This window comes from Oratosquilla oratoria, chromosome 6, assembly GCF_046742065.1.
Source record: "Oratosquilla oratoria isolate Oo_2021 chromosome 6, ASM4674206v1, whole genome shotgun sequence".
NCBI lineage: Eukaryota > Metazoa > Arthropoda > Malacostraca > Stomatopoda > Squillidae > Oratosquilla > Oratosquilla oratoria.
The window spans coordinates 41,759,730-41,781,406 of NC_134782.1; the positions used below are offsets into that span (position 1 = coordinate 41,759,730).

The 21,677-nt window shown below is 39.1% G+C and overlaps 1 protein-coding gene and 1 long non-coding RNA gene across 2 annotated transcripts in view; one reads left to right on the forward strand and one right to left on the reverse strand.

Annotated features, from left to right (window-relative positions):
• Positions 1-6,265: 6,265 nt before the first annotated feature.
• On the reverse strand, positions 6,266-10,164 carry LOC143026444 (uncharacterized). The gene is made up of 5 exons (XM_076186840.1): positions 10,038-10,164; positions 8,852-9,092; positions 8,368-8,721; positions 8,070-8,250; positions 6,266-7,209 (listed from the first exon to the last, which is right to left on the reverse strand). Exons 4-5 carry the CDS (start codon positions 8,232-8,234, stop codon positions 6,445-6,447), a joined length of 930 nt encoding a protein of 309 aa, XP_076042955.1. The 5' UTR covers positions 8,235-8,250; positions 8,368-8,721; positions 8,852-9,092; positions 10,038-10,164; the 3' UTR covers positions 6,266-6,444.
• Positions 10,165-10,328: 164 nt separating this feature from the next.
• Positions 10,329-21,677, forward strand: part of LOC143026446 (uncharacterized) — a 53,511-nt gene continuing 42,162 nt past the window's right edge. The window contains exon 1 of the long non-coding RNA XR_012966480.1: positions 10,329-10,556. This is a non-coding gene — a long non-coding RNA (uncharacterized LOC143026446). The remainder of the gene's footprint in view (positions 10,557-21,677) is intronic.

Below are 21,677 nucleotides of genomic sequence, written 5' to 3' on the forward strand. Positions count from 1 at the left end.
TAGTGGAGTGGAAGGAGGTTTCCTCAAGGAGAATGTGGATGAAGGTGAAACTGGGAAAGGAGATGTGGGTCTTTGTAAGTGCATATGGGCCTGGCAGTGAGAAGAGTGTAGAAGAAAGGGAGGCCTTTTGGATATATTTGAATGAGTGCATAGAGGATTTAGGGAGAAATGTCAATGTAATAGTACTGGGAGACCTTAATGCTAGGGTAGGAAATGGTCCAATCGTTAGTTCGTCCACATTTGGAATATGCTGTTTCTGTATGGTCACCGAATCTCATTAAAGACATTGACAGACTGGAAAAAGTACAACGGCGAGCCACAAAACTGATTCCAAATATCAAAAATAAATCATACGAAAATCGACTAAAACACATGAATCTGTTTTCCCTAAAAAAGCGTAGACTCAGAGGTGACTTGATACAGGTCTTTAAGATTTTAAAGGGAATTGACAACATCAAAAGTGAAATTTTTTTCACATTGAATGAGAATCAGACAAGAAACAATGGTCTCAAACTATCCGGAAATAGATTCAATTTAGAAGTAGGTAGAAACAACTTTGCCAACCGTGTAGTAAATGAATGGAATAAACTTCCTGCACAGGTAGTGCAATGTAGTTCAGTTCGAAGCTTTAAGAATCAGTTAGATAAACACCTAAGTAAGATGCTGTAATGATTATAATCTATCTTATATTATTTGTTTTTGTTTTGTTATCATTTGTCTGTCTGATTTTCATTTATTATTAGTTATATGTCAATTTATTATTATTTACTATTTACCTGTTTGTTTATTATTTAACTATACCTATGCATTTATTTATGTATTTTATTTGTTATTTACATTATTATAGTTTTTATTTATTGTTTTATTATTAATATGATTTTTTTTTTCGCATCCGACCTAGATATGGATCAAAAGGTCTCCTGTCGGCATGCTCCGCCTTTGTAATCCTTTGTAATCCTTTGTAAGAATCGTAGTGGAGGGTTGATGGTGGAAATGTGTCTAGAAGGAGAGTTGATGATAGGAAATACAGTGTTTCGGAAGAAAGTTAAGCATAAGTACACATGGGAGAGGGTGGTGGATGGAAGGGTGGTAGATAGAGCGTTGATGGATTATGTAGTGGTAAATAGGACTATGATAGGAAGAGTTAAGGATGTACATGTGCTAAGGGGAGAGGGTGGGGGAATATCAGATCATTTTTTGGTGGAAGGTAAGTTGAGAATGGAGGATAGATGGAGAAAGAGGAAAGGGACAAAAGGTAGGGAGGTTCTTAGAGTGAACTCTTTAAATGAAAAGGAAAAGGAGGAGTACAAGAAGAAGCTGAAGGAGGAATGGGAGGGAGTGAAGGATAGAGTAGAGCTAGGTGTGGAGGAGGAATGGGAATGGTTCAAGGAGGGAGTCACAAAGTGTGCAAGGATGGTGTGTGGAACAAGAAGGACAGGAGGAAACAGAAGGAAGGGTAGTGAATGGTGGGATGAGGAAACGAAGAAGGTTGTAGAAGAGAAGAAGTGAGCTTTCACAGATTGGTTACAAAATAGGACGAGGGAATCATATGAGAGGTACAAAGAAAAGAAAAGAGAAGTAAAGCAAAAGGTAAAGGAGGCAAAGAAGAGAGCAGATGTGAAGTGGGGTAAGAGTATGACAGAAAATTTTGAAAGTAATAAAAAGATGTTTTGGAAAGAAATTAAGAGAGGAAGAGGAGGCGAATCAAGTAGAGAAGAAAAGGTAAAAGGTGCAGATGGAAAGATGATAATGGAAGAGAAGGCAGTAAGGGGAAGATGGGTAGAATATTTTAGGGAGTTGCTAAATGTGAAGGAGGATAGGGAGGGAAAGATAGTTGCAGTGGGAAATGCTAAGAAAATGAGAGTGAGGAGTGAGGAAAATGGAGGAGAAATAAGGAAGGATGAGGTGAAGGCAGTTGTTAAGATGATGAAAGCAGGTAAGGCACCTGGTCTGGATGGATGCCATGCAGAATGTCTAAAAAAAAAGGAGGTACAGTGATGGTTGACTGGCTGATGAGGTTATTTAATGTTTGCTGGAGAGAGGGTAGAGTGCCGGAGGACTGCCTGTATAGTGAATGTAGTAGTTTCAGAGGGATTAGCTTGTTAAGTGTAGTTGGGAAGGCTTATGGGAGGATCTTGATTGAGAGGATTAGGAGAGGAATAGAGGGAGTAATTGGTGAGGAACAGTGTGGATTTAGGACAGGTAGAGGTTGTGTAGATCAGATCTTTGTGGTAAGACAGATATGTGAGAAAGCTATAGGAAAGGGGAAGGATGTTTTTTGGGCTTTTATGGATCTGGAAAAGGCTTACGATAGAGTAGACAGAAAGGCACTGTGGGAGGTTATGCAGATATATGGGTTAGGAGGAAAGCTTCTAGGAGATGTCAAGAGTTTTTATGAGAGTAGTAGAGCTTGTGTCAGGATTAGAAATGGAGAGAGTGAGTGGTTCGTGGTAAAGGTGGGACTTCGTCAAGGATGCGTTATGTCGCCCTGGCTGTTCAACTTATACATGGATGGGGTAGTGCGAGAGGTAAATGCAAGGGTAGTGGGTCAGGGATTGGAGATGGTTAAAGAAAATGGAGAAAAGTGGGAGGTGAGCCAGCTGTTGTTTGCTGACGACACTGCGCTTGTGGCAGGATCGGAGGAGGGACTGAGGAAGTTGGTGACAGAGTTTGGGAGAGTATGTGATAGAAGAAAGCTAAAGATAAATGTGGGTTAAAGTAAGGTGATGAGATGTACAAGAGGTGAAAGTGGCAGTAGACTGGAAGTGAGCATTAAGGGAGAGCGACTGGAGGAAGTGGGTAGTTTTAGATACTTGGGTGCAAATGTGGCAGGAAAAGGAGGAGTGAAGGTGGAGGTAGAATGTAGATTGAGAGAAGCGAGTAAATGCCTTGGTGGATTGAAGAGTGTAATAAGGAATAGACATTTGGGAATGGATGCTAAGAGGAGACTGTATGAAGGAGTGATTGTGCCAACAGCACTGTATGGGGCAGAAACATGGAACATAAGAGAGGAAGAGAGAAGGCGTTTGAATGTGTTTGAGAGGTGTCTGAGAAGTATGATGGGGGTTACTAGGCTAGATAGAGTGAGAAATGAGGATGTGAGGAGAAGAACGGGGGTGGAAAGGGAGTTGGGAGATAGGGTTGATGAAAGAATATTAGGATGGTTTGGACACATGGAAAGAATGAGTGAAGAAAGACTAGTAAAAGAGGTATGGAAGGCAGATGTGGGGGAAGCGAACATGGGGGGACGTCCTAGGATGAGGTGGATGGATGGGGTGAAGGGGGCTTTGGAGAAGAGGGGAATGTCTGTTGAGGAAGGACGGGAGAGGACAGAAGACAGAGGTGAATGGAGAATGGTTGTATATGGATGATGTGATGCATGAGGTGGAATGGGCAGGGGGATGGGGGGGGTGAGCAAATTTTGACGCAGACCGAAGGGATTTCTCCCCGTCTTCTCCTTTTATGCATGGGGGGGGGGGTCGCCGATTTAATGAAGCGGCATTGCTGTGGATGTGCTGTGTTTTGCGACACTGCTTCTGACCCAGGGCAGTGGACAAGGTGCCTGGATGACCCGTCATCCAGGAGGTGCTAAGATAAAAGGGAGGGTGGAGGGGTGTGGAGTGTATTCAGGGATGGAATGGGTGGGAATGATTTTATGCCTTTTCCTTTTTGGTTACCTCCCTTGTAAGGGGGAAAAAGCCTTGGTATATGTATGTATTTATTCACTTATTCTTTTATTATCTTATGATGTCCGAAGAATTATTGTAATTTTTGGCATCTACTCTCAGTTGACTTGGCCAGTGAGGGTAGCATGCAAGGACGTACAGATGAATAGGATTTTTTTCTCTCTTGTCACACGGAAGCCCCCAAACGCACTCTCCTGAGGATACAACACAAAAGGGCATTGCGCTTACTGGCCATGGTCAAGGCTACTACAAGGCTACATAAGGCTTCAGCGAGCCATCTTTTTACTACTTACGGTCTTTAAGCTGAATAGAACTGGCCTGGTGTTGGACTGAACAAAATATTTAAATTCTTAGAGAAAAAAAGTCCATTGCATCGGTTTTCCGGCTCCTTTTTACTGTAACGGTCCTAGGGGTTCACCTAAGCTGAATTAGATAGGCGGCATTCAGAATAAAATATTGAGACCAGTCTGGATCGAAAAGGTTACTCAACGTATATACAACACACCATGAATCCATAGTGGGGGAAGCAGGGGGAAGGGAAGCTCTATCTGTATTGTGTGGTGGTAATGCAAACGAACTCTCTCCTAGCGTACGCTAGTGCGATGTACACCCTGAAGGTATGGAGAATAAAAAAAAAAGTGACTGAGGAGAAAAAATAAAAGCAGGACGTTGAAATTTGAATCGTTCTTGGAAAATTAGTTCAATGCATAACGATTTCACTTGTCTGCGTGCCTTCGTCTCAACTCCGTTACCGTTACTCTGTTTGTACCCCCTCTCCTTCCCTCCTGCCCGTTACCTAACCACCGTTCTCCAGGTCCTGTACTCTCATACTACCAAGTTTGCCAGCTCCCACCCAAGTCCAGTCTCAACTTACCATCACAAAAACAAATGAGTAAATGAACAGATAAGTGATTATATACATAGATAAATGAATAAACAAGTATATAAATAAAAAAAATTGTAAGTGGATGAATATATAGATAAGAAAATGAAGAAATGATATAGTAGATAAGTAAATGAGATGAAATTATAAATAAAAGAAGACCAACTTGTCAGGTATCAGCCTTGAGAAAAGGTGCTGACGCATGATGACGTCAAATCGGGTGATACCAACCACCTACTCATCTGGACCAACGACGTCTACCCGGTAATCCGTTTACCCACTCCCCTTCAATATCGCTCACGGTGAGCCATGACTCCTGGAATACAAGACCTGGTATTGGCAGTAAAATACTGACTGCAGTTTCAATATGCTTTGATATGCTGTAGCTGTCTACATTGTCAAGCAACTGAACCGTTTTTAAATAATTTCTATGATTCTATACAATTACATACGTAATAACATTTACGTGAAAAAAATCTTGTAATATGTGGTGTACAATTCTAATAAACTTAGAAGTTAGGCATCGTGACAAAATAGGTTGTCCCTCATCCGTCTTTAGGGAAGGTGGCTAGGAGCAGGGTCACGTGATGTGTAAACACGAGTCCAGAAAGAAGAAATTTAAATGTGAGCTGAAATGTTTGGAAGTATGGTGAAGGTTACGAAGATGATAGAGTAAGGGATGAGGCGGAGAGTGGGAGTAGAAAAGGAGCTGGTGGATAAGGTTGAAACAATACTAGGATGGTTTGGGTACATGAAAGAATGAGTGGACTAACAAAAAAAGGCGAAGGCAGAAGTGGATAGAATGAACTTGAAGGGAAGACCGAGAATGGGATGGGTAGATTTTATTTTACCATTATAATTATTTTACCATTAGGGGAAATTTCTACAGCGAAATGAAAAATAAAATAAAAAGTGCTGTAGCCTAAGCCAGTACACTTTGCAGCCAACCGAACATGACGTCCCGTCCAGTAAATTTGTGTGTGGTTGGATCTATACCTCAGTGTTTTAACTTTTAAGATTTCGGGTTTATCGTAATTGAAAGAACAAGTGGAACAGGGAGGAGTAACTAAGGCACGAGTTAAAGAGGTTTGGTTATCTGTATTAGACTGAATCTAAGTGTATTTACTACAAGAAAAGGAGCTAAACTCTTGGGTTCCTGTCTTTTCCTCAATTATAGGTTTGAATGTGCTCATGGTCTTAGCTTATTCTTGACATCCTTTAAAATATTTTCCCTAACTTGTTCCCTTTGGTCTCAGGCCTGAATGCTACCAAGTCACCCTTCTTTTTTCTATGGTGGTAATCTTCATATATTTGATCTGCAGTGTTGGGAATCGGTTTGGTTACTGCTCTTTGAAACATTTAAGATTATTATTTTTCTTTAGAGTAGTCCATAAACTCGTGTACAGTAAAATAATGTACATTATGACCCATATTCGTCGATTTCTATTTTAAAATACCACTGATAGATAAAGGTGAATAACCAACCTGAGCTGAATGTGCATTAGAATTCCTGTTCAAGTCAGGTTGAATTAAAGTTGTGGAATCTATTACTTGTACAATGTTCCTAATCTTAGTATTAATGTTGATACATTCCTTGGGTACAGTTGTTGCACATTTGAAAAATTATTCCTGTGCCATGTCTGGTAAACCCCACTCAGAATAGTAAATAATATATGGAAAATGCTGAAACATACAGTATGGTAATCAATTTATTTTGCAAATGTTCACTTAAAAGGTGGTAAAGTGAAATGTAGAAAAATAAGTACAAAGTTTTTCAACAATTCCAATACTGAATTATAACTTTATCCTTTGCAACTCTTCAACATAACAGCTGCAACAAAAAGAGAGGTCTTTATTGATCATACAAAAAGAAGACTAATTTTCACAACTTATTGAATCCACAGCCTCGTTTAGATTGTATAGCTCTTGATAGAATTGATGGTCATTAAGGAGTTTAGCCGTAAGGTGGAGAGCACTTTGCAACTCTTCCACAGGCCAACAAAGCCCCTTAGCAACATGTTTCAAAGTGGTTTCCCAAGTGGACTTGGCAGTCCACTTGTCACTTGTAGTATCCAGAAAATATGACAAAGGTATCTTGGTATCACAGGTCGTTTCCTTTTCTGGGTCTTCTTGGTAGAAGAGGGTAATGTTCACCTGGTCCACAGGCCGGATGGGGAAGTACACCCCTGCTGTAAGATGACCAAAGCAGTTACGAGCCAGAAGGGTCTTGAAAGGATATACCAGGTTTCGTCGCTCAGCTACATCCACAGTTGAAAGATAAGGCCTTGACACGTGTATCAAACTTTGATGTACTCGATGGGGCAGGATACCAATGGCTTTGCTTTCTTCTACTTTCCACACAACAAAGGCTCCATTATCACTGAGGGAATATTCGTATGTCTTGTGAGATCTTCCACGGGTGCTGGCGACAATGGGAGGGGAGTGTGGTGCCATACGGTCCTCCATGACAGTCACAGGCTGTGCCACATGATAACCAGGGTCAAGCAACATGAGGCCAGGTCTGTCACCAATGTGGAATCTTACACATACCAACACATGCTCCTTCTCACAGGTGTTAACAGGTGGTTGTGGAACTGAACAATAGGCTTCAACGTACTCTACTTCCTCTTCACATGAAACCTAGACAAAGTAACAAGGATATCAGTACATAGTTCCTTATTTTCTAACTAGAGGCAGCATAAGAATGGGATCATTTTCCCAACTTTACAGAAAAAAAAAAAAAAAAATCTTAACAATAAAGGTTCTATGGCACCCAAATGGCAGGAAAAGTATAGTTCAGCAATAAAGGTTCTATGGCACCTGAATGGCAGTAAAAGTAAGTTCTGCAATAAAGTTCTTAGTTGATCAATATTTACCCAATGCATTGCCATTTTCAAGCTATCTGACCTATTGTGGCTGTTAAAGACAACCTGATTAAATAATGAACATTTAAAGGTGACCAAAGCAATATTAATTCACTTTTACAGGTATAAAGACTGAAATGTGGCAAGTTCAAAATGAGTTTTTATTTGAAACTATACTCCTTACTGTGGGTGCCTTCCCACAGGCTGGTAAGATAGAAGTGGTTAGGTAAACAGAAAGTAGTCAGGATCCAGCAGTCATCAGGTATCCATGAGTACGCCTGGTATGACCATGCAGGAGATGTGCCACATCCTTTTGCCATCTCCTGGGCATCCCATGGACATACCTTCTCTGTGACTTCTTGTAATCCAAAATGTTCATTGCATGCTTTATGGATAACTATGACCAAATGTAACAGTTACTTTACTAAAGCTTTTTAGTTTTATTTGCAAAAAAGGTGCTACTTGATGCTCAAGATCACTTTTCTACTGCTCCTACAAAGATTTTGTTAGTGAACCTAAATGAAATGAGCAAACTTTGTTAATCACTGTCATAATGGTTAGTATCAGCAACCTTATACAATTATGACAAATTATTAACAAAAGTTTCTTTTTGTGTTAAAGGAGTCAATGACCTACCTGATACATAGCATCCTTTATACCAGGGTAACAATCTTCCAGAGCAGCCAAACGTGATACTAAATCAGCAGAAAGTCCAACACAGGTGTAACGATTCTGAAGAACTGGTGGGTCATAATCTCGGAAGAACTCTGCCATGCTTGGGTACTCTTCCCGTGCTTCCATGTACTCGTGAGCAAACCTGTAATGGATGTAAAGAAAATAATAATTTGGACCTAGTGAGAGAATGACTAGGGAATTTCTTGTTCGGATGTCTTAGAAAAATTCTACAGTGCATGCGTATATGCAGATAACTTACGTGAGGAAGTTTGAAAGAGTGTCATAGCAATGTTCAGTGATGTTCTGCTCCAAGTGATGAGAAACCAAGTTGTAGAAACGCTGGTAATGCTCCTCTGAGCTGAAGTGGTACTCAGGACGTTCACAGCCCCATTCTGGAAGGGGCAAAGCCCTATCTAAAGGCCACTCATCCTCTCCCCAATCAGAATCAGAGTCCCAGTCGAGGTTTGAATCATTGACATGGGGCGCATCATGAGTACAACACTCTGAGGCAGTGACAGAGGCGTATCCAGAAGATGACAGCCCGCAGGACCAAGGGGTGTTGGAATCTGTAGCATGGTTCCAGGTACTGGTGCTACCTTCTACAAATTCCTCCCTGAAGCAGAAAAAAAGGGAAATAATGAAGACTATTAACATTTCTCTTCACATGTCTCTTAGAGACCTGCATCTGAGAGCATTCAGCCTTATAAACACACAAAAAATATTTATATCCTTGATAGGCTTACCTTGCCTCTCTGCTGGAGTGTTGCAGCTGAGTGTGAGGCTGTGCAGCCCCACACTTAGCCTGGGCATCTTTCCACCATGGTTCCCGTACGAGTCAACTGGGCCAAGTAGTTCCAAGGCGAGCCCAATGGTCCACATGGGGAGCTTCGGCAACATCTTCTAGTTGGGTTCCTACCCGAGGCTTCCCCTTGGCCCAGGCATCCTCCACGCCCTGCCCACACCTTCCCACGTTTATCTCTCCGTCTGCAAAGGCACAGGATCTATTAGAACTAATGTTCCAGTTTAGAAAACCACAATTTGCAACTGGCTGTAGTGGCGACCGATATTCGACAATTTTTCAATCGAAGTACATTGTTCCTTCAGTAATATGACTTTCGTAATATTTAAAAAAAAATTCAGGGTAGCTACAATTGTAGTTTTAACTCTACTAAGTACTTTTCAAGAAAACAACGATGAATACGCAGAATTACGTATACATATGTGGAGGAGAGTGAAACGCTAACCCTTTTCTGTATCATAGTATGCCCTCGTTTCAGATACTACGATAGGTTTCGTTCCAGCGCGTTACCCAGTGAATTCCATTATTTTGTATATTAAGAATTGCTATACGAGAAATTGGACAACACTGTAACTAATTTGAACGAAACACATTGAGATTAAATTACTATAAAGTTGTCATGTGTCAAACTTGTGGTTATCACACTGGTTCACCAAAACTCACCGCAGCCACAAGTGAAACAGGAAGCCGAGTATACAACGGACAGAACAAGAGTGGTTTCCTGTCTCCTTAGTTTAACCATATGGTTGACATTTACATTATCAAAACCAGACCTTCCGTGTTTGGTTTCATCAACAGAGTAGAAAAGTCTCGGTAACAGACAAGGATTGTCAACCAAACACTTACAGGGTGAAAATAGGCTACATTAACTTTGTAGGGGAAATCATAAAATGTATAATTTATTCAAAAGATGTCCAAGAAATGTTCACGTGCTCTTTTTTGATTGATGAGGTTTGTTTACGTAACCACATATGTGCATATCAACGCACATTTTTCTCCAGAGTCGTTTCCTTTCGGTGAAAATTTGACTTTGTATCAATTTTGTGATGTCTTATAATTTAGACGCACTACAATCTCTGAAAAAATAGACATGAGCAGTGCAAATTCAGAACACATGAAACGGTACTCACCCATGCAACGGCCGTTCACGACTAAGGCACTGAGAGGTATCTCCGTGTGTTGTGGTCTGCGCAAGCGCACAGCTATATGTCCGACTTGTGTGGCATGCTTATTTATAAGCCAAGTAGTGTTGCCAGCGAGGATTTTATCGCATCATTTTGTATATTAATTGTGATGTAATGGTAAGAATACAAGAGAACATGGGGTATCATTCATCGAAATGGAAACCAAATTGTTACTCCGATGAAAGAAAACTTGATGTCTCAGCCCGAAAACAAAATCGAAGAAATGTCGCATGACGCACCTGCCAGAGTCCTTGAAAACATAGTTACATCGCGTGATTGCGTTATCGACATGTTCAAAGTACATTAGAGATGTTACTCGATATCATAATAAAATTTTGTGCAAGTGTGTGATTTAAGCAACCTGGTGCCATCATGAATCGTAACGCGCACGTACATTTGCGTGCCAACATAGTATGCCAAACCTTGTCTTCATTGACGTCAAAAGTGCTTTCTTCTTTGTATAGCGTAAGTACACGTGGCAGTTATGTTTAATCTCTATACGCACGTGTATTTATACGGGCATCATTATTATACCTGGAGGCATAAAGCATACAAGCACTTGAGAAATCAATATGCAAGACAATCATGTCCACACCAGATGTGATCTGGTGAAAACCACTTTTCTTTCTTGTATATTGCGTAGAGTGGTATAAGAAATGCTTGCTCTCCGACAGAAGAGACCTTTACTGTGTGTGATCAGACGGCCAGGGTTATGTGACAGTTACCTGTTCCTGTAGAGCACGTGTTCTCAATAATTTTGTTCCTCAGTACCTCGGAATTTTTCATAGATTGTGTACCCTAAAAATAAGTGGAGAAAGTAATAAAATTGATATTCTGATATTATTTTATGAAATATGTACTGCATAAGAATCTTATTGGGTGATAGCATTGATAAACTAAACCTCATGTAATTTATAGAACATTTTAATCCATCACATATATCTTTTTAAGAATTATCCATAATGAGTATTACTAAAAGTACACAAAACTATTCAAAGTATTGTAACTAAAACTAAGCGGTACTAGTGAGATGGTTGAGCTTGTCTTTTGACAAACTCATTAATACGAGGAGAAATTTGATCAACGAAGATCCCATGCAGGTGTTTTGAGTTTTGGTCTGCATTTTGATTTAATTCCCAGCAGCAGTGAAAAAGCTGACTCGTAAAGCCTTGTTGATAGAAATAACAGTGCTCGAATGCAGTGCTCTTGATATAACTAAAGTAAAACCTTTGCTTACTAAAATGAGAAACAAGGTGCATTCTGAATGCATATAACAAGTACTGCACGGCAATGGTTATTCTCACAGATCTAATGTAGTGTAGGATAAAATGTATATTCAAGAATACAATTTCTGGGAAGCTTCATGCCATGAACCCTATAAAGAAAGGTTGGAAAGTACAGTCTCAGGACATGCTTTGTCGCTTGCACGAAAAAGGCTTCTCAGAACTTCATGACATAAGATATAACGGATTCAACTGAAGCCGCTTGACAGTAGCCCATCGTAGTGTATCCAGAAAGCTGGGGTAAATGGAAGTCAGTGGTGGACGATAGATACATTATAATTTCATAGATAGGGATAAATATTTTGTGATTTTCGCTTTTATTGGCACGCATGAACATAGACACCTTGAAATTATTGAAAAAAATAGCGTTGAGAGTAACACGAAGATACACACAAACCACCATAATATATTGAACCTACACAGCGAAATTTTAACCTCCCCGTATAAAATTTATGAAAATGATAAGAACACAGTTCTTTACAAGAACCCTTATCATGATTAGCCCAATTCATTGCATTATACAAGAAGAAAAAATACGTCTTCAAGATAAACTACCAAACTCACTACATATGTACACACACACACACACACACACACACACACACACACACACACACACATATATATATATATATATATATATATGTATATATATATATATATATATATATATATATATATATAATGCCAACACACTCCTGGCTACATAATGAAACTTCCCGAGAGACAACTATCACACCTCATCTTAAACCTTCCTACACTAGATATTTCCAGACGAAAACAATATTTCCTCCTTAAGTGACTCATGGGCCGTTCCGATGGTCGTTGCCCGTTACCTGGGGACCTTGGGTCCCCTGCAAGAAAAATCTGGGGCAACGGATTGATTGATATGTTTTTTGTTTTGTTTTTTCTTTCTTTCTTTATCGGCCACCCCTCGTACAGGGGGGAAAAGTTCTTTGGTGATCGCTTGTCAACAATGTACTTGTTTGTTGAGAAATGATGAAAATACATATTTTCGGTCGGATGGAAATGATCACTACTTCAGTTTTCGTTTTCATCGCCAACTGGGTTATTAATATTATTGTTGTTGTTATTGTAATCACTATTATTATAATCATAAATATTATTATTGTTATCATAGATATCGTAGTAAAATTTTATTTACAGACATTTTTGTAATACAATATAGTTCGGCCTTTTTCTTTTTTCTATTGGTAAACCTTTTGTTGACATACCAATTTTTTATGATAAATTTCACATCTATTGATATGACAGGAAACATAAGTCACAATACAGAAATTTACAAAAGTCGCATCGTCGGAATGTTGTTGGAAAATGTTGCGACATTGTACAGATAACGGGTTCCTACTACGTCGTATTTTTTCATCTCTAAGACGCCACCACTAATGACGTCATTCCTTAGCTAGAGAGATTTTTTTTTTTTTTTTTTTGCGTGGATTAGGATGTACTTATGTTCCTAAGATTTTTAAGATAAAGTGTCGGATCGTATCAAACATTGCATTTGTAAAATTATTTGCTAATAGTGATCTTTTATATGCCGTTGTCAGACAACCTTCCTTTCTCCCCTCACGAGCATTTTCCTCTTTCGTCGACGTTTCCAGGAAGATTGTACGGATTTTCGTGGATTGTTTGGAATACTTCCTGTGTCGTCATATCCATGAGAATTACGACGGAAGTCTAGACTCGAGGAGAGTTGTTTCCAAACAATCTTATATCCTCACCCAGATCTTTTGTGTTTATATGAAATTACAAGTTTTTATTAATTATATACTTCTACTTATGTCTTCATAGAAAATGGGTTGGGGTGACTAACAGAATTATATATTGCATGTATGTAACGAGAGATACTTGTTCTTGGAATCGTTTCATTGTTCTTATTTTTGAGCAGATAACTTCACGCCCACCTTGTATCCACCTCACGCATCCCTTGTGGTGGTGCCCACCCCCCTTAGTTTGCGAACAACTGATCCAGAACATTCTTTAGACCTACGGAATTGAAGTAACACTCTCAATATGACTTTTATTTTGAATTTCTGGATTATTTTGGCAACCTTCATTCCGTGAAATTGTCCAAGTATTTTTTTAAGTAATCATTCTTTTAGTCGCGATAACGACATAATATAGTTATTTAAAAAAAATACATTTAAGCGGCTTCTGCGATAGTTCACATTGTATTAAAAACTCTAAAATAATATCTTCATTGTGCGTTTCCTACGCTTGCGCAGCTCATAGTCCTACTCAGTTTCAGAAATGTCAAATGGATATGTTTCCATAAACTGAATGTAACTTTTCTCAGACTTGATGATGTGTATTAATAATTTGTTATGGTACAGAGGGAAGAGGCAACGTTTATGAGGCTCCATTCCTTATTCTCTACTCATGGTACCTAGCCTAACATCACCGGACGTCACAATTTATGATGCTGACGTTGGCATGTGTGGAGATGACTCAGCTGGTGACATGACGTAGGCCATGTTTGAGCGATCAGATAGTACCTCCCAGGGCATGCTTTGGGGCTGGGTTGCAATCCACTTGAGAAAGGAATATTTGGTCAGAAATATCAGATGTGTAAAACCGTAAATAGGTGATTTCATTCGATCTCATTTAAATTCGTTTTTTTTAGTTGTGTTACTATAGAATTATTTAGGCTACATGTTTTACTATGATTTACTTATGTATTTATTTACTTGCATATACATATATATATATATATATACATATATATATATATATATATATATATATATATTACACACACACACACACACACATTTATCAACCACAGTTCACTTTAATTCTAAGCTATCAGTATCGAGAAACTCGAGGAGGCCAACATGGATAAATTGAAACCTGGTACAGCCAAGGACTCGAACCTGCGCTAGCACGTGACAAATGATAGTGACTTAACCAATAGTGATTAACCGAGTCCTTGGCTGCACCACGTTTAAATTTCTGCATGTTGGCGTTCTCAAATTTCTCGATGTTGATGGCTTAGAATTAAAGTGAATTGTGGTTGATAAATGTAAATTTGTTCACTGGGACCCATTAAACATACATATACTGTATATATATATATATATATATATATATATATATATATATATATATATATATATTGTTTTTATGTAAGGGTATTTTAACAAATGAGCATCCTCAAATCCTCGGAAAACCTTCAAGGATGTACGGTGACGTCATGTCGTGTTGTGGCAGTATCATTTACCGGAAGTCGTCGTCGTGCATCTGGTCTTTGTTGGTCTTTAACCTTGGTTCTTCATACTGTATCGAGATACGGACACTAGCACACGGTTATTTACTGATGGGAAAGATGAGTGTATGCCAAGAGTAGCTACGGCCAAAGCCTATGATGCGATTTAGAGTCTGTTGGGTTCAGTAACAGTCACTGCTGGGAATCGGATAAAAGTGCGGGACTCGAACCCGCGGGTAGGAACACGCTCATGATTATTCTTTAGAAAGTTAAACAACTGCGAACATACAGAAGAAAATGGAATTTAGACGATCATATACATAGCCATTTTCCGCCTCTGCAGGCTGCACCAAAATTTGATCATGACCCTCGACCAATGGGCGAGATGGTGGTCAGACCAATGGAGGTCGCCAAAATTAACCGAAAAAGAGGAACACCCAAGGGACCCATGGATTTTGACCCAGATCGCGAGGTCGGCCGATTTGCCCCAGATTTGCTCCAGAGGGAGATACTCGTGGTATCTTAGTCTGTCGACTCGGGGGTGGGGTGGGGTTGGTGGGGGGGGGGGGGCAGAATGCGAGTCGACGGGAAAAATCGACGATTTTTTTTGTCTCGTGTGAAGACTGATTTTATTCTTCCCGAAGACTGATTTCACTGTTGTTATCATCAACACGCCGCTATGCCCACACAGGACCATATAATTTATCATTGTTAAACCAGACACTGGCTCCCCTGGCAATTCAAATTCTGATGAGTAAGTACCCCGCATGACACAAAATATGAATAGATAAAATTAATAAGATGAAATAGTTACTATAGATCAAAGTCATTTGCTATGGTGAGAAGACTTGGACTGGCAAAACCACATATGGTTTGGAATACAACCGGTAAATTGCAACCAAGATAACTGCAACTGTTGCACGAGTAAGAGTGCTTTAGGATCTCCCTTCGCTTGCAACAGAAAAAATCCAACGCTTCTCTCAATTTTGATCCCTTCACGAATACTCGTAAAGCGCGCTGGAATTAAATGATTCATACCTTCTCTCAAGGTGCCGGAAACTCCCAGCAAGATCTAATTCTGTAGAAAATAGATGTGGCTGCTCCGAGTGGCAGTTGTATAGGAAGAAGATCTTGGCCCCGTCCGAAAGACTTTCCTAATGTTAACGGGGATCATCTCTGCCCAGAAAGTTAATTAATAATGAGAAATAAATATGTAAATGGATAAAATGAAAAAAAAAAAAGGTTTAAGGCGAGGGGCTTACGCCAGAAGTCTCATTCGTGACTGAAGTTAATTTTGCTTTCAGTGCTCGGAAAGCCAGGGCTAGTGGCATTGAGCATTGGTTCCGGATTGCGAGGCCCGTATCTTTGTTAATCGGAGGAAGTGCTACAGAATAAAATGTGACTTAATTGATTCAAGAAACCTGAATCATGTCGAACTCTAAACTCAAACAGCTACCCAGCGGCGGGAACGTGAAGTAACAATAGAAAGGCCCTTTTCCCGCAGTCCTTGTAAATATCAGATAGATAATTTTGAAATTATTTCGGTATTATTGTTATTATTATTAGTAGTAGTAGTATAACTATCATCATTATTTTATCATCATGATTATTTTGTGTATGTTTTTCAAGGTGATGCTATAGAATCAAATACAATGGCTGCACACATCATGCGTATAAATGCAAGATCACAAGTTTCTGTGTGTTATGGTGTTCGTAGTCATGCAACTAGCTTTGTTCATGTTCAGTGCAGAAGCATGCGCGAAATTCGAGCGCAGGTGTGTGGCTTTTATTTTTTAATAAATCTTTTTGCGTGTTGCACGCTGTGTGCAAGATACACACGTATATGTGTAGGTTCAACGTAAGCTTATTTGGTGCATGTTGCATTTGTAATTGTCTTTTGTACTTTTGATGCTGGTTAGTGTTTGTTTATAATTTTAGATGGGGTCATTGCAGTCAATAGAAATTGTAACTGACAAATTTTTTCAGAAAATTGGGATGGACATAAAACTTATTTATTTTTTATTTATTTATTTAATTATTTTTTGCTGGGTTTGGTTCATAGCGTGTTTTATTTTCATTTCTTATTTCATATGTTATATATTCTCCTATGTCGGGCGATGTCCCCTCTCAGCCACTCAAATATGAACCTTTTGTAGGTAATAATTATATATGTATATTAGTAAGTCATTAATTTAGGAGTTAAGTTCATTTCAAGCGTGATGAGATGCAGCAATAGCGACTTATTCCAGGCATCGTCAATTTTTGGGGTATTGCTTGTCCAAAAAAACCTTGGTCACAACCAAAACATATTCAAGAACATCACTTTACATCCGCGGTGTTGGCTTGCCGAACCTTGTGTTGTTATCATCTTTTTTTATTTTTCTGCTCCAGGACTTCCTGAATTTTATCCTTGATATTATGCACATTGAGATATATAAGTTTTCTTTAATTTAGCCCTGCTGATATCAAGAGTAATATAGTCCGTCGCTTTGTTGCCGTTGCTTCATGCGGCCGTCATGGTGGTCACACATTTGTTTAATCTACTGTCATTCGATACCACTTCATTTTCCCGTGTTCACTTGTTCATGTGAACCAAATTGTCTTCCCATGACCTGAAAAATAGAAAGAAGACATATGTAAAGGACGTTGACGCCTTGAACTGTGTACTGAGTCGAACCTTGAAGATAAATAGCTTCCGAGAAATCAGCAAATGACTGTCAAAAATGTGCCTCACTTTGCGTCGACCAAGTGTGTGCTGCGCTTGTAGTGAAATTCAATACCAGCAGAAATATTATAGCAATCTTACCGTTTTTTTTTTTTCTAATGCGGATATGCTATAAAATCATAAACCTGACATCAATGGATTTGGATAAGAAAATGAAAATTTATTATAAAAAACAAAACAAAAAAAACATCAGACTCCATGTAAGCAGGAACCACTTCTTTTTGCATCATACTCTAAGCTGTGGTGTATTATTTTATGTAGTTAGGTCAAAGCACGTGTGGTATGAGTCAGCTCGCAAGCCGTGTGTGAGCAATAAGTCAATGTGAAGTTATATATATTTTTTCCTGAAGGTAAGTCGACTTCCACAGCCTCACACTTTCGTGCATGCACGCGCGAACATATACAACAAAACTGACTTTGTATAACTTAGAATTTTTTTTTTCAAAATGCTAGTTGGGAAAAAATTGCAAATAATGAAATAAAGATGGAAGAGAAATGGAACATTTTTAAAGAAATATATAAAGAGGGTACAGATAAACATGGGCCTAAACAGAAACAGAAAAAGGTGTACATAAAGTGCTGGTATAGTAAAAAGTGTAGCGATGCTAAAAATAGAAGAGACAAAGCTTGGGAAAGATGGAAAGGAGACAAAAAAGCGACTAAATGGCAAACACACATCAAACTGAGAAATGAATACGTAGATATACGCAGAGAGGAAAAAAGAAAATATGAAAAAGATATAATAGGGAAATGCAAAGATCATCCTAAACTATTTTACAGATATGTAAACGATAAATCAAAAGACAAACATGAAGTAGTGAAACTGCGTGAAGGAAATAAAGAATACACAGAAGATGTAGACATGGCTGAAGTAATGACCAGACAATTTAAGTCTGTATTTACAGTTGGAAGCTCACAAATGTGGGATGATGGTCACCAAGAAGGATCCCAAAAAATGAAAGAAATAACGGTGACACAGAAAGAAATAAGGGACCAAATAAAGATATTTGATGTCAAAGTCACATGGGCCAGACGGAAAAGCGAACTGGATATTAAAAGAATGCTTAGATGAACTCACAGATAAGATACACAAGATAATTGACTTCTCATTCAAAGAAGGAAAAGTACCATAAAATTGGAAAAATCCAACAAACTATAGACCGGTATCCCTTACAAGCACAATTGCAAAAATATGCGAGAGTTATAAAAAATAAATGGACTAAACACTTAGAAGAACAAAATACTAAACCCTAACCAATTTTGATTTAGAAGTGGATGATCATGTACTACAAACTTAATATGCTTTTACTCAAGATTGGTAGAAATAATACAAGAAAGAGATGGTTGGGCAGGCTGTGCCTTCCTGGACTTACAAAAGGCTTTTGACAAAGTACCACTCAAAAAGCTACTAAAAATTGAAACGATAGGTGGAATACAGGGGACATTATTGGAATGAATGAAAGACTTTTTGAACGGAAGAAAAATGAGTGGTACTTAGAGAAAAGAACTCAAATTGGGTAAACATGATAAGTGGAGTCCCCCAAGGCTCCGTATTGGCTCCGATAATGTTTGCTATTTATATAAAGGACATGGATGATGCGAAACTATTGAATAGAGTAAGTAAAGAAGATTGCAAATCTTTTCAAGAAGACCTGGACAAAGTTTGGAAATGGACTATAGAGAACGAAGTGAATTTCAGAATAAAAAACTGCAGTATAATGGAATTTGGAAAAAATAAAAATAGTATATCCGGTCAATACAAAATTGTAACAAAGGAAGTTACAAAAGTAAAATCAGAAAGAGACCTAGGAGTAATTATCTCAAATGACATACACCAGACAAACATGTAAACAAAATAGTTGGAGAAACAACTTAATAAGATCAATGAAAGTGGCCTTTGACTACAACATAAAGTAGAAAGAATTCAAAGAGCATTGACAAAGATGGCACCAACACTTGGCAAGTTGACATGCGAACAAAGATTGGACAAACTAAACTTACTAACTCTGGAACAAAGAAGAGAAAGACGATTTGATGACCATCTACAGAATTATGAAAGGGATGGAAATCCTTGATATAGATGATCTACTTAAATGGGAGAGAAGAAATACAAGAGGACACGAGAAGAAACGAGGGACAGTTACAGAAGAGATTTGAAAAAACAACATTACACACAGAGTGATAGATACATGGAACATGTGGAGAATGTTTTGATTTTTTTTTTAAATACGTCAATTTATTTTATGAAATTTTGTGTATATGATTGCTTGTATGTGTATCTTGTTTTGATGCGTTTTGTAAATGCTATTGTTTTTTACAGTTTTGCTTTTTTTGTGTGTGTGTATATGATAGATATGCGCTGAATGGCCTACCGGCTCCGGCGCTTGGCCTTCAAGCCAAAAAATTCATAAATCAATCAATCAATCATGAGCTCTGAGTTCTCATCCGAGAGGGTAGTAGCTGTCGATCATGAGTCCAACACGTGATCCAAGACCATGGTGAATTACAAACACACACACACACACACACACACACACACACACACACACACACACACACACACACTAGACTAAATGTATGTAGGATGTGAAAAAATGTAATTTTCCACACAGATGCACAAATATTTGGAATAGCGTGGAAGGTGATAGTCCTCAAAACAGAAACCATAGATGAATTTAAATCTAAGTATGATAATTGGGTCTACACTAGGCAGTTCCATGTCCATTACCTTCTGCCATCCCCATCCATAAAGTTGTCTAACCTTTTCTTAAAACAACCGATGGTTACAGCGCTCACTACATGGTCACTAAATTTATTCCGTTCTTTGACCACTATTGGTAAACAGTTCTTAAATCTAAATTTGTCCCATTTAAATCCATTACTGCGAGTTCTGCCCTGTTATCTTAATATGATGACTTTGCGTCATCCTTGTTAAAGCATTTGATCCACTTCAACACCTCTATTAGATCATCCCGCGCTCTGCGTCTTTCCAGGCGTAAGCCTGTCTTCGTCCATGTATATTTTTGGTCATTCTCCTCTGCATTGATTCTAGTGAATTGATGTCTATTCTATAGGAAGGAGACCAAAACTGCACCGCATAGTTAAGGATGGGTCTAACTAACGCCAGAGCTCTGTCAGCTTTATTCCTGGCGCTAATGCACTGTTCCCAGTATTTAAAGTCAGGACTTACTAGAACTCCCAAGTCTCTCTCGCACTCAAGTTTCTGTTAGGTGTTACCTAAACTCTACCTGCTTTCTAGGTTGTATAATTCTACGTTTAACACGCTACATTTTGAGATATGTGGATCGATGTGTGAATTTGAAGCCAGGTATAACCCGAGAGTAAGAGACAGGACCCCACGAGCGTTGCTCCCTTCCTGGAGACTACAATAAGGTAAATGTAATCAGGTAAAAACGCACAAACCCACACTCACACACGACTCGTAGCGCAGTGGTAGACTTCCAGGCCGCCACTACGGCGGTCCGGGTTCGAGTCCCGCCCTGGGTTGAAATAACTTTAGTATCGCTGCGCTGCGAATCGTTATTCCAACTCGTGGGCAGGGAGTTGTGCGTGCAAGGTCACAGCATCACCCATAGATCGGTCATATATGAGCTCTGAGCTCGCTTTCGGGAGGGAAATAGCTGTCGATCATGAGACCAATACGTGATCCAAGACCATTGTGAATAACACACACACACACCACCAGAATCGCCCTTCAATGTCGGCCTCCCCGCTCTCACTGCCCCCTTCCCCTCCCCCTCTCCCAACGCTGGTTGTCCGTACCCAGAATAAAACGAATATATGATGCCACTCAAGTCAAAGGGGTTCGACTTCAGCGCTAAAGTAGCAGCGGGAACAAAGAGAGATATAGCCACATACTCATGATAAGAAATTTTTCCGAAGCTGTAAAAACTGAACAATAGTCATGGGGATTTCCCTGAAAGTTATGACATTTAGGTTATTTTTCTGCAAGTAATATATGTGCCAATTGATAAATACACACACACACACACACACACACACACATATATATATATATATATGTTTTGTTAAAAACAACTGCGCATTCGGCGCTACAAAGCTTCATAAGTAGACTTTCAAGTCTTCTGAACGTGGATTTCTGGTTATCACAGGACAGACTTGTTCTACCGTGCCCAAATGTCCACAGCTCACCAGGAAGATGCGAAGGTTCTGAATAGAATTATTCACCGACACATAAAACCCAAAAGTGAGAATGACAAAGTTCGTCTCTCTATATATTACCGCAACAAAAAAACAGCTACACTTTTAATTAGAAACAACACTTCTCCTCGCCCCGAAGGTCCCGCTTGCACCAGCGTAGTATACAAATT